This window comes from Hippocampus comes, unplaced genomic scaffold (genome assembly GCF_001891065.2).
Source record: "Hippocampus comes isolate QL1 unplaced genomic scaffold, H_comes_QL1_v1.1 scaffold199, whole genome shotgun sequence".
Taxonomy (NCBI): Eukaryota; Metazoa; Chordata; class Actinopteri; order Syngnathiformes; family Syngnathidae; genus Hippocampus; species Hippocampus comes.
The window spans coordinates 224729-240383 of record NW_017805372.1 but is presented as its reverse complement, the minus strand read 5'-3'; the positions used below and the strand labels follow the sequence as shown (position 1 = coordinate 240383).

Genomic DNA, 15655 nt, shown 5'->3' with positions numbered 1-15655 from the left:
GCCCCAGGTCTGATTATTGAAAATTCATCCGAGCCTCACCAAGGCATGACAAGAATCAGTGGAGATGGGGGAGCAGGGGGGGAGGGTGGGTGTGAACGAGAGAAATCGCAGGAACCAGACATCAGCCACATGACATGGACGGCTTTAAGAACTTGACAGAAGATTAAGAAAACATGACATCATGGTTAATTAGAATCAGGTGATAAACAAGAGGGCGATATTTATGTTACGCCATATGCCCTGCTGTCTCTGAGGCGGCGGGGGGGGGGGGGGGGGGGTCTCGGCAACAGGTTTCAGACAAGTAAGGTCAAGGCGGCGGCTTTTTCCCCAGCTGCTGGACCACTGACGCACACGCACGCTCACACGTGCACTACAACTGTCAGCGTGTGCTTGCGGCTTTGCATTTGTCAGGAAAGAAGATGGCTGGTGCTTTTAATTTTTTTTTTAATTATATTAAAGGAAGGCTTCTTTAATTTTATATGTGTGGCATGATTAGTAGTAATTAATAAGTTAGTTTTCACACATGGAGGTCCCCCAAAGGGCAATTTATGCTCCTAAAAATAATCATCATCATGATAATAAACACAGCTGTAAGAAGAGGGTCCAAATACACAAACGACTCACTGCAAGTTAAAGACAAATATATTTAGATATTTATTCAGGTTTAAATTGAGTAGTATTCAAAAGAAAAGAAAAAGGCATAAATGGTTGACAACAAAAAGACATTCAGTTGTCTTTTTAGCGTGTATTTGTTCTTTCTGTTAAATATTACACCAAATAAATAAATTCAAAGAAAACTTTTGATAGAGTTTGAATTGTTTGGTTTGCTACTCTTTCAACCGTTCCCTTTCCGCTTTGCACCTCCTTTTTTTTTTTCTCCATCAAGTTGCTGATCACACTTTTTTTTTATTATTATTATTCCCATATTTCCTACGGTGCCAGCGTGCTTTTATAAGTTAGACCCCCAAAATATTATATACATTGTATAGCAATATATCTTTCTTTAAAAAATAGAAATGTCCTCATCCGACAGATGCGAAATGTCTTTTAGGTTTCCTCCCCTTGTTGCTCCTGCGGATGCCAAGTCGCCTTTCGGTCTCTTTCCAAACAAAGTCCGTCCCCAGATGCTCAGCCAGCAGTCTGCAGATTGAATTTTCCTCTGACTGTCTCGTCACCGGGGATGCACCACAATGGGCAAGAAGTGAGTGGTTGTGTTTTTCCTCCTGGTCTTCTTGCCCCTCACGGCTTTGCCGTTGGCGTTGAGTCCCACAAACATGTGCTTTCTCTTGTTGCGCCACTCCGCCGATGCGTACGTGTTGTACTTGTTCTCTTCGATGCGCTCGATCAGGCGACAGTCCGGCCCAAAGTCCCTCTGTGGAAGAGAGGCGCAGGTGTGAACGGGGGGAAGGATGGCCAATGACTATTATGAAATTTCAGCATTTTTGAAAAAAAACTGTTTCCGATGTATTTTTGATCACATTATTGTCACACAAGATTGTGTCCACATAACAAAAGACCCTGGACAAGAAGTTTTGGTGTACGTTCATTTGTGTATTATTTATTCATTATATCAATGCCATGATAGTAAGTGACTGCGTACAATTAAGATGATCGCACATGTTGGTTTAATCAAGCAATGGTTATGGTGGGTTTTCTGTGACAGGCCTAAGCTCCTAATTGCCTGTGTGTTAATCCGCCAATAGAATGAAACAATGATTTCATTGGATGCCTTAAGGATAAAGGAGTCAGTGTTGCAGAGCCATCGAGTGTAATCAAATGCCAGCCCTTCGGGCCTGTGCGAGTGCAGCTTGTGTTGCAACAGAGCACGAGTACACGTCATGGGAATTCAGTTTGGGGTGCCGTGCAACAGAATGCTTCTTTTTCTATTCTAGCGGGTGTCATTTCATCTCAGCCGCCGCCACCGCTCCGCAGGGACATGCTGAGAGTTGCCTCTTTTAAACCGAGGGAGGGAGAATGAGTGGAGGAGAAAAGAGATGAAACAGGGCATTACACCCCTCCCCATCTTCGCTCCCCCAGAGGAACTGAGGGAAGAATAGAAAAGGTGGGGGATTGTGTTTCCTGTGAATGGAGAGAACTCACATTGACTAACTTTACTTCCTGCCTTGCTTGCCCAATGGAAAAAAAAACAAAAAACACCAGCTTGGATTGACAACCAGCCATAATCTACCAATATACTCTCATGGTATCAACCATAAGGCAAGTCTTTCTTATTGCCGGGTACACACATGCCGATCATTTTCTTTTTCCTCCTGTTTAAAGTCAGCAAAAGCCCAATTGTCAAATGTCACTCATACTATGCTTCCTGGCCTTTGTTCAATGAAGGTGCCTCTTCTACTGCAGAAAAATGCAAGTAGCAAAAATGTGCTGAAAAGTATATTCATTGTTCAGAAATGATGACGATCTTGTTTCATTGCGCTCACAACTTACCGTTTAGTGTTTGTGGGCCTGAACGTGAAGGTATGTTACGTTAATGGCAGCAGGGGGATACCCAATTGTATCATAAATATAATTTTAAATGAATTCCTTGCTCACCCCGTGCCTCCTAAAATAATCATCCATCTTCTGTCCATCAACTTTTATCCCACCTATTATATATGGCAAATAAAGAAATAAATGCAACATAATATAATCATAAAATCGTTTCATTTGTTTGCAACAGCTGTTTTCATGAACATTATTCTAACAAAGTTTATATGAAGTCTGTTCTGAATATTCTTTTTGCTTCCTGTTGTATTTTGAAATTATTTTAGGAAAGGGGAAGTGGCTTTGTTTTTATTTTGAAATTCTCCCCGGATAGAGGAAGTGATGCTTGTAAAAAAAGCGCGAACGCCTCAGCTGAACGAAGGTAATGCAACACCTGTCAAAGAATAAATCGTATTCATAATTTTGAAACCACCTGCTTGATAAATATTTCATACACGTCTTTCTCCAGTGTTGCCTGAGCACCTGGAGATTCTTTTGCCAACTTTTGACATTTGACAACGCAGGTGAGTCAACAAGCACTCAAATGAATGGACGTTCGTTTGCAGCAGTGTAGAAGATAACACACTTTTTACATTCGACCAGATGGACATTTGAGAGACGTGCTTGCCTCTAAACCAAATTCCAACGTGCGAGAAATCACTGATCACTGAATCACAAAATGGAGGAGGAATTCATCAACATACAACTTGGATTTAAGGTACAGCTTCTTTTTGTTGTTGCGATTTGCGAAACTCGCTGTGGGCATGTTGACTTCTTTTGGGGGTTAGTTAAATGGTCATGTTAAGAGTGAGTCCACAGATTTTGGTCTGAATTTACCATGACGACAAAGCTGATGTTTTTCATTAATTGGAGCTGAGACCAAAGTTGAAATTCTCAACCCCTAAACCACCACAATTATGTGTTATTTTGCTGTCAGTGTAATGTGTCTATTTATGTGCCGAATATTGACTTCCATTTTGATTTCGTGCCTTGTTTAAAATGAACACACGTGGTTATAATTTTGAAAATGAATCATACTGTACATAGCAAACATAAAGAGACCTGAAATGATTTGGACTTTTTAAGCATTTATTTCCCAATTTAAAAATCAGACAAACTCAGTACCATTAAAGTTAGCCAACAAAAAAGGGTTGATATTGAGAGAAAGAGCAGCCAGATTACTTTCTGGTGCATATCAGTTCTCGACATTGGACATTTTTGCCCATGGGCATAAGTGTGCAGATACAGGACATCACCAGGTGGCACAAGAAAGTCAGTTCAGTTGCTACCATTCTGGTTTTCTTTTGTTTGTTTTATATTTATGGGCTAGAAGTGAACTGAAGGTGCCCAGCACAAAAGGAAAATGAGTCTGGGGCCACTTTGCATTGACAACGCAAACTGTGTGAACCGTGAACCTCACTTTGTGCAGTTTAACTGAAGTGCAAACCACACCAAGAGCATCTCTTGAACGTGATAGCAGTTCACATTGATTCAGAGCAAGTTTGCTTGGGAGTGTTCACGTCACAGGCGGAAAATATACTGTTTATTTACTTTTTTTTTAAAGTGGTTCAGCTATAAACTCACCGCGCCGTACAGCTCTCCCTTCTTGCTGATGGCCAGATAATAGTTACTGCTGAGGCCCCTGATGGCCACAACTCCCACGTCCACCGACTTGATCTCCAGAATACCTGGTGGACAGAGAGACATCTCTTTGTCAGAAAGTGGCATGTTTGGTAGTATTTATTTTCTTTATATCCTTTTTTTTCTTTGTGTGTGCGTACGTTTCAAAAAAAGTGCGCTTTTTGAATGTTTGCATTTTCAAAGCACTTTTACAGAAACGGCACACAGCAAAAATGAGACATTTTTTCATATCACTTGTTTGTTAAAAAAAACATTGCCTTGTGATGTGCGTGGACATTAAAAAGAAATGCCTTTGTAGGATATGCAGATTCTAGTCATCAAATGATTCTTGCCCCATGTTTTATCTATTGTTATGGAGAAAACACATTCCTTGACCTAATCTATTTTTTGTTGATAATGAATCACGGACGAACAATCTATTTAGCACGGCGTGTCCTTGCGTCTTGTATGTAACTTGAACAGTTGACCAATTGTATCACATGCTAGATATGTTTAGCCTGTGAGTGTTAAGAACTTTGTGTGTTGAGATATGCTTGAACTGATAATGGACTCTGTGGTTCTGGTTCCCTTAAGGACTGATCTGTCTTCATTTGTGGGACTTGTGGGTGTGCATGTTTTGCTGTTTAAAACCCAAAGTAGTGGTTCTCGAACCTTTTACAGGTTTTAAACCACCTCCCAAAAAAAATAGTTGATTGATAGAAACAGGCTTCGGTGATTCCGCAAAATGTTGACCTTTAGCTTCTGTGGGTGGAATCCAAAGAAAAAAAAAAATCTTTTTTTTTTCTTCCCCTCACAAGTAAGCCCTAGTCTCGCGTCGTTCCTCAGCATGGCCCGCAATGTTACAGTCAGACCTCAGAGCGGCCTCTTGCCCCCTGCTCATTTCGCCGCTTTTCTCGCTGGCTCCGCGCCCCGGGACTGAGGTGTAAGCCAGGAAAAAACATTTTTCCCTCTTATGTTTGTTTTTCTGGCCAGGGGAGCGCATGTAGGCAGGCAAGCACATAAACGGGACAGAGAGAAGTGTTCCGGCTGCCAGGCTCTGGAGAGGTCATTGCGTGTGTATCGGTTTTCAAGCCCGAACCAATTATTGGTTTAAGCAGTGGTCAGCGGTTACTTCTTCTCTCATCCTACAGTCGGTTACGCCATGCCGTAAAGCTATGGAGGGGGGGGCGGGGCTTTGAGAGGATTAGCTGGAGGGGCCCGTAGGAAGCAACCTCGCAGGCAGACTATGGGTAGCAGAGGGGAATTAGGAAGTAAAACTGAAATATTGTGTGACTTCTTCGGACTTATTCTATTGAATCAGAGAAAAAAAAAACTATTCATTTCCTTTGCCTGAATCAATAACCCCCCCCCCCCCACACACACACACACAAAAAAAAGCAGCATTGAAGGTAAAAATCAGTTTGCTTCAGTCATTTGGTGCAGAGCGTCTTTGCTTTCCGACGGAGTCCTGCTGCAACGGTGGCAAACGTAACCCGAACGTGTCCATGGAATGTGCCGTAGCCAATCGCGGTAAAAATCATCATGAGAGCAAATGTTCTTTTTGCATGACAAACGCTTCTCGGCCTTCGATGTGAAACCGTCCGACGGAAAACAACGAGTATCGCAGTCACCGAGTGTGTTTTCACGAGTGGCGTGACGACTCGTTCACACCACGTTGCGCAAACAAGTCCGTTGCGTGTCGTTCGTCGCCTCTTCGGAGCCTGACTTCTCATCCGGTCATGATCAAATGACGGAGACGTCACTGTGACGCCGCTCTACCAGATGCCTCTTTTCCTCTCTTTCTCCTCCTCCCTTTTCAGACAGCGATGTATATCCTCCAGTTTTAGGGTGCTGTGTGCGATGGCAACAAGTTAATAAATTCCGGTCTGAACGTTCAGGAAAAAAATGTGGACTCCCTCCCGGACATGTGCAAGCTTTTCAACATTCTGTAGGTTTTGTTGTATTTCAAATCCTAACTTGGATGTTGGTGGTACGAGCACATATGTAAGCCATTATTCCGGCATATTCCCCAAAGCGTCTTGACAGCAGTCCAATCCTTATATTCGCCATCAATAAAAATGTATCTTTGTTGAAACTAAAAACATTGTTGGCTTGCAATGACGTGACTATTCGTCAAAGTGACATGCACATAAAGCGGCGCAAAACATCTCGCGCGCCCGCCTCCAAACGTTGCGCCCCGCCACGGCACGGCAGACGTTTTCTAAGACGTGTCAAAATAACGTCCGTCAGTGAGACGCGATAGGCCGCTTCACCTGTTTCAACTCCATTTGATGCGGTTTCGAAAGCAGCGGGCTCTTTGTATGACCTCGGTTAGCAGGAGCAGCCCGTCTGCTTGCTTGCCGCATGAAAGAAGTCCAGGTGGTAACAAAAGGCATAGATTGCAACAACACTCTTTACGGCACCCTTGCAAAAAAAAAAAGTGCTGCATTTTTTTTCCCTTTTTTCCTCTTCACCTTGCCTTTTTGCCATACTCATTTATGTGGTCTTATTTCTGAAAGGGGCCGTGAACTCCCCTCCATGTGTCTTCTGGATCACAGCCCGGCATCTTAATTATCTGTGTTTTAAAAGGCTACGAAAAAGCACAAATTGTTCAAGGTTCACCTAATCGAAAAGGCATGGGAGGACATCTTCCACTAAATACACACTGCTTGTCACCATAAAAAGGAGCTGCAAGGCTTGGACTTGTAGCCGACCCCCTGCCAACCACATCAAATGTGACCTGAACGGAGATTTATTAGCAGAGTAAAGCTATTTTATTGGACATGTCGTTTTTTTTTTTTCTGTTTGTTTTTGGTCATATAGCACAATTACTCAATTCAGAGCAAATATCAAATCATTGTCTTGAAAATCCGTGATAAGGTCTCATCTCAAGACTGCAAAGGGAGCAGTGTTCATTTGACGCGATGCTGGATGTGTTGTTGTGATGAGTTCATTTATAATTTTTAAATTCTTTGCAATAGTGAGTTTTTGGTTTGGCTGTTCGAACGGACACCATCGTGTGCTCGGTCCAGTACTTTTTTTATTTTTTATTTTTCTCCCGACATACTCGCTTTATTCTTGTATCTTTGACGCAACAATGTTGTATTTAGTGCTGAGTGTGAAAATCGGATTTATTTAGACATGTAATTCCATATGCTGCGCATACTGTTGTTAGAAATACAGCATTGAAAAGCGAGATTTAGAAGTAAAAAAAAAAGGCCGATTAGTCTACTGAAATGAATCAAAGCGGATTTAAAATCATTTACACTCCTTTGGGATGTTTTTAATCTTTATTCATCCATGTGACTCACTCTGATAGCAAAACCAGTGTTATACACTCAAAAAAAAAATACTTAAGGGTGATTTTTGGGGCGTATCAAAGGTTGCTAGTGTACCACCCTAAACTTCAAATATACTGACATTGATACAGCAATGCAACAGCAACTGAGTGAGTTATTTGGAATGCAAAACACATTTATAGCAAAACAATGCCTTGCCATATAACACAGACATGCCGTGCGAAAAATGCTGCATTTTCCACAAAACGAGTTGCCCCCGCCCCCACACAAACCCGAGGCTGGAGTGCTCTGTGCATTAAACGCTTGCTCGATTTCATATTTAAAGATTGTTTAGCTTCATAAGCATGATTATATTTGACACACAAAGTGTCGCATAATTCATTGTTGTCCCTTCAACTGTTTGATTTTTTTTTTTTTTCCCCACGTCTGGATTTCCCATGTTTTGTGTGATTCTAAAACCGTCTGTGGTAAGTCAAGAAAAACAAACTGCAGTTAGTCCAAAACCACACCAAAACCAAATCCCACCAGCCAAAAACTCTTTTGTTTGAAATTCCAGAGGTTGCTGGTCAAAGGCAAATTGTGAGTTGGATCACACCGCTTGCGACTCTATAAGTTGGGATCACCTTTCCTGAGTGCAGTCTGACCACTGCCAGTTATGTCGCATACAGGACATTTGAAAGCATCTGGGAGAAACCCAACATAAATTCAGGGGATTGATAGAGAAGGGGGGGGGGGGAGTGTGACCACCGGAGGTATTGCCATTCCTGCACCACGGTTGACTTTGTAACATGATAAAGTGCCAAAGCTGCCAGTTTCTGTCCAAACATTTCACGGGCCTTCCACGGCAGGAGTTATGTTTTTAGCTAATGTGCTGTGACGGTCATCTGCATTTCACACATTTTTCATTCGCCCCCTCAAACCGCCTGTTGCGGTGAGAGGTGTTGGCACTAAAGCTTTCGGCTGTCGAAGTCTGGTCATCTTACACCACAACTCTGACGGATCAGCGATCTCCTCGCCCCTGTTTGTATGTTTCCACATATGTTCAGATTTTCAACCTCCAAATGCATTTCTCAACGCCTGATGAAGTTAGTCTTTGAGTAGCCTAAACTACAAACAAAGTATTTCATCGTCAGATCATAAACAGGCTAACTTGATAAATGTATATAACCGGCAGCTGATCTCAATTCGTGACTCTTTTGGTTCCAAAGCCCCCTAAAGATGATCTCTTGACGCACTTCAAATGTAAACAACACACTGTGCCATTATTTTTTAGCATTTCGCAGCTCTGGTTAAACTTCAGCACGTTTGCCAATCTTTGAGAGTCTGCACTTGCGCTTTTTTTTTTTTTGGACATCAAAAGATTTCAGGCTGCCCAAAAATAACAACGTAAGCACGAGAATGTAAACGAACTGTCTGCTGACTAAATTATTTGACACCTTGGCTGTGTTCAGCTGACATTTCAACAAAATTAGCCTGTAAAAAAAAATAAAATAAAATAAAAATAGGGAAAAAGTCGTTAAACATGGCCAGTGTTCACATCCAGCGTAGAGATGTAAGACACGGGTTAATTAGCTGGCATTCCTGGCCGCTCTGTTCTCGCAGGCCGGTTGTCCAGATGCTTCCCCGGACTTAAACTTCGGACCTCTCAGCGCTAACTTTGATGACTCCATTAAGAGCCTCACTTTCATGCAGAGGCTATATGAGGCGGGGGGGGGGCGTCGCGACGGTGAGGGAATGTCGGAGAGTGGGAAGCACATGGTGTCTTGATGGCAGCGGCCCTGGATGTTATCCATCACAGATGCTGTTCTTCGCCTCCCACTGCTTTACTGGCCATTAATTTTGCCGCTTCGCATGCTCCACTTTGTAACACAACAATGACACTTTCGGTCTTGACTCTCTTAATGCAGAGAGACAGACAAGCGGGCTAAAAATACAAACTGCTGCAAGTGCTAGCTTCTGCCAGGCATGGCTGGCACTTTGGCTTCTACCAACTTAGCTATAATTTGCTACCGTGATGAATGTCATGTAAAATGCCGGGCAGTTAAAGGAATATCCTCATTTGTAACTGTGACTACGCTGGGAGGCGTTGTACAAAGAGCAAAGTGAGGACATCTCTGTGGTTCTCTTTGGCTGCTTGTGGCCAAACTGGAGGATTTGTTACATTTTTGGATTGGCCAAGACTCCGAATGGGCGGTGTGTATCAATCAACTCCACGGGACTGTAAAACATCAGGAATGGAGAACCTGCACATGCTGCCGTGCTCAGAAATCCAACTGGCAGGTCAAATAATCTGTGAAATATGCCATTACAGCCCGAAAACCTGATAGATCCGTTTTTTTGGCTTAATATCACGGCTTTCCTCCCAATCCTGTCTGTTTACTTTATGATGATAGTCTGCAAGAATCCTGAGCATAATATAAACAATCAAAAGGCTTCCCCACCAACTAAACATTCTTTGGCATCATAATCAACTTCTGATGCTTCTGCTTCTTTCTGATCTTCGTCCTCGGAACTCCACAGCACAACCTCGGAAAAGTGATTTTTTTTTTTTTTTTTTGCCTGCAACATTTAAAGTCAGATGCAGTTGAAATTATGCCGAACTTACATCTTTAATAAGGGTTGTACTTCAGGACTAAACAGAAAAGAGCATGAATAAATCCGATCTCCGATGACACAAAGGCATTGTATGCATAATAAGCACACAATCCAACACCTCAATTTGTATCTTTTTCTAATGAGGTGAATTTCAAAGCCGTGCTTCGTTTTATGCTCGGTGGTGTTAAGTGTCTGCATGTTGGTTACAGTAAAACCACATAAGAGTCTTACCCGCATGGATGATCAGTATTGTGCAGCTTTTTTTTGGGGGGGGCATATTAAATGGTGAGTGTTTGGTGGGTTCCAGTAAAAGAAAAAAAAGAGGTCATGATTCAGAAGTGGCATAATTTGATCCAGACTTCAGCTGTGTTTCAAAGCAAGTACTGTCGGTCAGATGCTTTGTCAACTGTTCAATTTGGTTTAAAATTTCAGGTGAAGATTGTCGGCTCACCTAAAAGATGATGAATTGCCTCAATAATTTTGTGTGGATGTCGAGCGGTTCTATCTGCTCAGCTGCCAGTTTTAAGAAATGGGTGATGGTTAATTCAAGCATATGATGGCCAAATACCATCCAAATATGCTGTTTGCGGTTGGTAGCGGGTTCGGGATGACATCGGTGCAATCTGTGTCGACTCTTAGCCATCCATGTTCCAGTGATGCCTTCACTGAAAGAAAAAAAAAAAACTAAAAGAGGTTTTGTTAAATTTTACTCAAATTTATTTCGTTAAGTGGTGACACTTAATAAAATCATCTGGATCCAGACTGGACATCTCCTTAAAAATCGTGTCTCGATCCAGATGATTTTATTTTGTGCAACCACTTGACGAAAGGAATTTGATTAAATCCACCGCACCATTTTATTTTTTTCAGTTGAGCTGCATTTTCCACATTGTCTGTCAATTGGACATTGAAAGAGGTGGGATAAGCTCCAGCTCATCCGTGACCCTAATCAGGACAATTGCTGTACAAACTCGATTGTTACAGCCAAGTACAGTACTGTGTGTTTCCATTGTTGCTTCAAGACTAAATGAATCCAAAATCATTCACAGAGTTCTTCACAATCGATGACAGCGCACATTTCAAATCCACGTTTGTCTCCCGGCACTCAATTACCTTGACTAATGTGCTCCACGACCTCTGTAAAATAAAAGCAAATCTACTGTAACCCTCCTGGTTAGTTTCCGAGGAGCAAATGGAGCAGATGTATGAGGAAGCGTGCAGGTAGTTTAGTTTTAGTGTATGTTTTCGGAGCACAGCTGAACGGAGTTGTTGACTTTGGCAGGGTTTCGGACGACTCTGATGGTTTCGGTATTTTCGGAGCAGGCTTGCCCGTGACGTTTGCACACCGCTTTAATTTACTGACAGAGGAGTCCATGAAGATGTCAAAGTAACTTTGAAGCCAAAGCAAGGCTGACACTAACCTCTGCTGCGTCCCATAGCTCCTCATCACTCTTTTTTATGGGCCACACTGATACGTTTTCCCACGAGAACCCTAAACGCTCATCAAGTGAAGAGATGGGCGAAGTGGACCGGCGTTGTAACGGAAAGACGATCTAGAATAGTGACGAGCTGGACTCGATTCAGGAAGAAATCGGAGAACGTAGCAAGATCAAACATGTGTTAAATGGCTTTTTGTGTACTTCATGTCGTTTGACTTGAAGATAGCGCGGCGACACAGAGGTGATGCTGTTTGCTATTTCAGCCCGATTTTTAAACGGGGGGGGGGGAGCTCACCATACCTCCCTGCAATCGTCAAAGTGTTAAACCTGCATGTGTTTTGCTGGTTCTTTCTTTTTCGTGTCCTTACTCCAGGCTATTAAATGGCAAACAATGTGGAAAAAAAAAACTTTTTCACTCAGAGACACATGAAAGCGAAAGTCTTTTGGTTCATATCTGTTATGAAACTTCGCTCTTTTCATTATTTATTTGACCATAACAGCGGTTAACAGCACGTTTGACTTGTTTTGACTATATATTAACAGTACTTCCGATCACGTGAGAAGTTTTAAAATGTAGCTTGTAGAATTTTTTAAAAAGACATCGATGGTCAACTACCATCCCTTGATGGATTTTTTTCGTGGTCGATAGGTCCCCCCTCCCATAATTGGAATATCATTGTGACATTTAATCATCCATATTGTAGAATTTGCATTTGCTTCAAAAGTGATGCGACACATGGAGAGACTTTGCCATGAACAAATCTTCCTGACTGAGGGTCACTAGGTAAGGGTCAACCCGGGTGGGGGTGGGGTGTCAAGTGAGCACAAGTGGTGTAATTAGCATCGAGGTGGAAAAACATCCGCCGAATGGGAACATGAGAGCCTCCACAATTTGGGCTGTGTTTCAATTGCCCCGAAAACATGCGCGAGCGGGACTTTTCAGCGTCGCCGGCGGTCACCCGGACAGCGCTGGTTCTTGCTAGGAAATCACTTTGTCACATGTTTGGGATGCAGGCTGCAAAGCTGCAGCGATGTACTACTCTTAACTGCGACAACCTGATTAGAAACGAACAAAATCCAGCCTGGGAGGGGGGATATTCATGACCCTAGAGTTCGACTTAAAACGTCTTCATCACCTCTGACACCATCTAATGAGGCCCATTTGCAATCTGACCTCCTGAACATTACCAGACCTTAGAGAGCTTGATAACCGCACCGCAAAAAGGACGACTCCAAATAAGCGCTTGGCTCCACTTGTGGAGGCTCAACACCTGAGATGCCGCGGTGCTGAGCCGAGATGGTATGTGACATTGTTGTGGGTGTGCGTGAAAGCTTCCTTCGCGCTTGTCTCACCGGCCATGTGTTATGAATGAGCCCAAATCAGATTCAAGAGAACACATTTTTGCATTTACAGTACATGCAGGCTTTTGAAGCTCTTGGCACCGGCGGTCCCAACCCCCGTGTTACTTACATATATACATAAATATATCTATATGGCTTTTTCCAAACAAGCTAATTGACAACGTAGTCCAGATGTGCGCGTACGTCAAGAAAAGGTCACGTGCCGAACGATCATGTGAAACGGCAACGCAATATAGCGGCATCTTTTTGATTTGAAGACGGCAATTTGTTTGGAGAATCGCTGGAGGTGGTACATTAGCGTAAACATACATGCAAGCTTGCGCGCAGATGTGCGCACACGTCAAAGCATGATTCACCCCGGAGAGATTCCTCCCCGATCGTCAAATCATTCCCACTTGTAGAACGTGAGGTTACAACGTTATATATCTGCGATCATGCTCCGATAACATCTGATTTATCTTTGGCTTTTCTCTCTGGCCGGGAAACAAACTGCATGATGGATTGGGACTTTAATACCATGGCCTGATGCTGTTATGGCATCAGTGACTTGTTGCTGCCTCCGAGCGCAGTTGCGTGTGTGCGACTGCAAGCAAGGGGTGGAAAAGATGCTAATTGAAATTCCTTCAGCCATGTCTGGCAGAGGCTTGGTGTCTGAGTGGCACACACACACACACGCGCGCACACACACACACTGGTCCGGGCCCTAATAAAAGTGGGCTTTGCCATATGGAGGCCATGTGCAAGACTGGCCTCTCTGTGCCCGTGTGTAGCTGCAAGTGTGCGTACATGCGTGCGTGTGCTCAGCAGGAGAAGCTTGTACAGCGCCGCAGACAGATTCATTGAACCCTGCGACGTGTATGAAAGCGCGTGACTAATATGAAGACAAAAGACCGCCACCCGCGCCGTTTACCAAGACATACAGTGCACGTCGAGGTGATCTGTGACCTTTGAGTGTTGGGGTGTTCCCCCGGGTTTGCTTCTCCCTCCAAAGCCACACTGGATGCACCCTCAGGCAACGGCGCTGTTCTGAGACTCTCAAGCAAGAAGATGAACAGTCTCGTATCCCGATGTGTTCATGTGTAGAGGACATTTTATTTCCCTCAATATGGAGAGAAAATTGCAGCTATGAAAGCATTGATTCCAAGTTCGAGGTGCCTTAAGGTAGAGTTGCGGTCTTGCTTCGGAATAAAAATGAGCCTGAGTGGAGCATGTGCTCAGGTAATCAATCCCCTTGCGTAATTCCAAAATCACAGATTATGTTCACTATTAGTTCATAAAAGGAGCATTTGATATTTAAGTCGAACTAAACTGCAATTATGGGTCCAGCATTGCTATCGATCTGCCACAAATTTATCGTCACTGACTTCACTTAGTGAAGGGAATGAAGCGCTGCTATAGATGGTGGGGGGGAATCAATGTCTCTCATTAAGGAAGTGATGAGAGCTGTGTTTAAGATGTTTCCTCAAAGATAGATGACTTCCTTTTGGGTCATTTTCTTAAATTGGATACAGTGGATTCTTTCTTTTGTCTTCCTGGGTTACTGGTTTGATTAAAACCCGAACTACGGTGCATCTTTCGCAGCGGAGAGGCATTTCAGGACAAGATTGAATACGGTGGCTGGACTTGATTTACAGAGTCATTTTAAAGCTGCTGAATAGAAGTGACTTACTGTAAGGGTCGTCCTCACTTTTGGTGCCGTTGACTTTCCCTTTCTTGTCAATGCGGAGGAAAAACTTCTGGTAGGAGAACAGTTTCCGTCGCCGCACGTCTCCCTGCAGGTGGTTGTAGCTGCTGCGCACGTGGCGCCCCACCACGGCGGCGGGAGACGGCGATGATAGGTTGGTCGCCCGTGGCAACCTGGCGGAGGAGGCGTGCAGAGGCGCCGGCGAGGACGATGACGCCGATGATTCCCGCGAGACGAAGGGGCGAGGTGGGCTCCCTCCTCCGGCATGATGGCTTTCGTTCAAACTCGGCGGCGCCGGAGAAGACAGGGGCGAGGACGAGGACGGTCCGAGCAGGAGGAGCAAGAGGATGAAGACGAGGGCGGCGAGGAGGTGCGGCGGGGTTGCGTGGCGGCGGTGTCGGGGGCGGGAGGAGAGCCAGGCGACCGGTGCACCTTGTGTCACTGTCCATCTACACATGGTAGTGGAGCTGGAGGAGCTGTGGAGGTGCTCAGGGGCTGGGGCATGCTGAGCTGGGGGGCAGGGAGAGGGTACAAGAGCGGGAGAGAGAGGCCCCCCTCCCGTGCTTCCAAATCTCCTCTTTCCCGCAACCTCGACTCACGCTCTTTAAAAAATCTCGAGACGCCGTCGGTTGTGTAACGGGGCCAGAATCTTGGACTTGCTTCGCTGTTTATTCCTCAGGAGGTCTGTAGGAATGTCTCGACATCCATAAGTCAAATCACGCACAGTTTGAACAACTGCAGGGGGGGTGCGGCGGGGGGATCCTCCGTCTTCCCGTCCAATACTTTACTCCCAGTCCCCCTCGCAATGCACTTTAGAGTCCTTGTTAATATTCAAAAAGCTCACTCTTGGGAGAGTATTAAACTCGAGTCCAAACACGTGGTACCTTGTCCTCTCGTCCCGGAAGGTGGATACGACGTAATCAAATGATGCTGTACTTCTTCTGTCTAACAGTAATAAATTTAAAGGGGAACAAAATGGCTCTAGTTAAATGGCCACCAAAATCCCACACAAAGTTGGGATGAAGAAAAAAAAAAAGCGGTGAAGGAATCCAAACGTCTTGACGGAGTTACTCTCTCAGACTCGCTTGTTCGAGTGTGAGCGCTCCGAGCAGTGCGTTTCTTCTTTTCAGTGGCTCCCTCTCTTTTTTTGGCCCTCTCTCTCTCTCTCTCTC

At 44.1% G+C, this 15655-nt stretch overlaps 1 protein-coding gene and 1 long non-coding RNA gene across 2 annotated transcripts in view; one reads left to right on the top strand and one right to left on the bottom strand.

Moving 5' to 3' along the window:
* Positions 1 to 877: 877 nt before the first annotated feature.
* On the bottom strand, positions 878 to 15077 carry fgf10a (fibroblast growth factor 10a). Its single transcript, XM_019872006.1, has 3 exons — positions 14469 to 15077; positions 4069 to 4172; positions 878 to 1372 (listed from the first exon to the last, which is right to left on the bottom strand). The coding sequence occupies exons 1-3, from the start codon at positions 14938 to 14940 to the stop codon at positions 1172 to 1174; spliced, it is 777 nt and encodes a 258-aa protein (XP_019727565.1). The 5' UTR covers positions 14941 to 15077; the 3' UTR covers positions 878 to 1171.
* LOC109517080 (uncharacterized) overlaps positions 1122 to 15655 on the top strand; it is a 41187-nt gene continuing 26653 nt past the window's right edge. The window contains exons 1-4 of the long non-coding RNA XR_002168471.1: positions 1122 to 1201; positions 1893 to 2866; positions 2954 to 3008; positions 3088 to 3202. This is a non-coding gene — a long non-coding RNA (uncharacterized LOC109517080). The remainder of the gene's footprint in view (positions 1202 to 1892; positions 2867 to 2953; positions 3009 to 3087; positions 3203 to 15655) is intronic.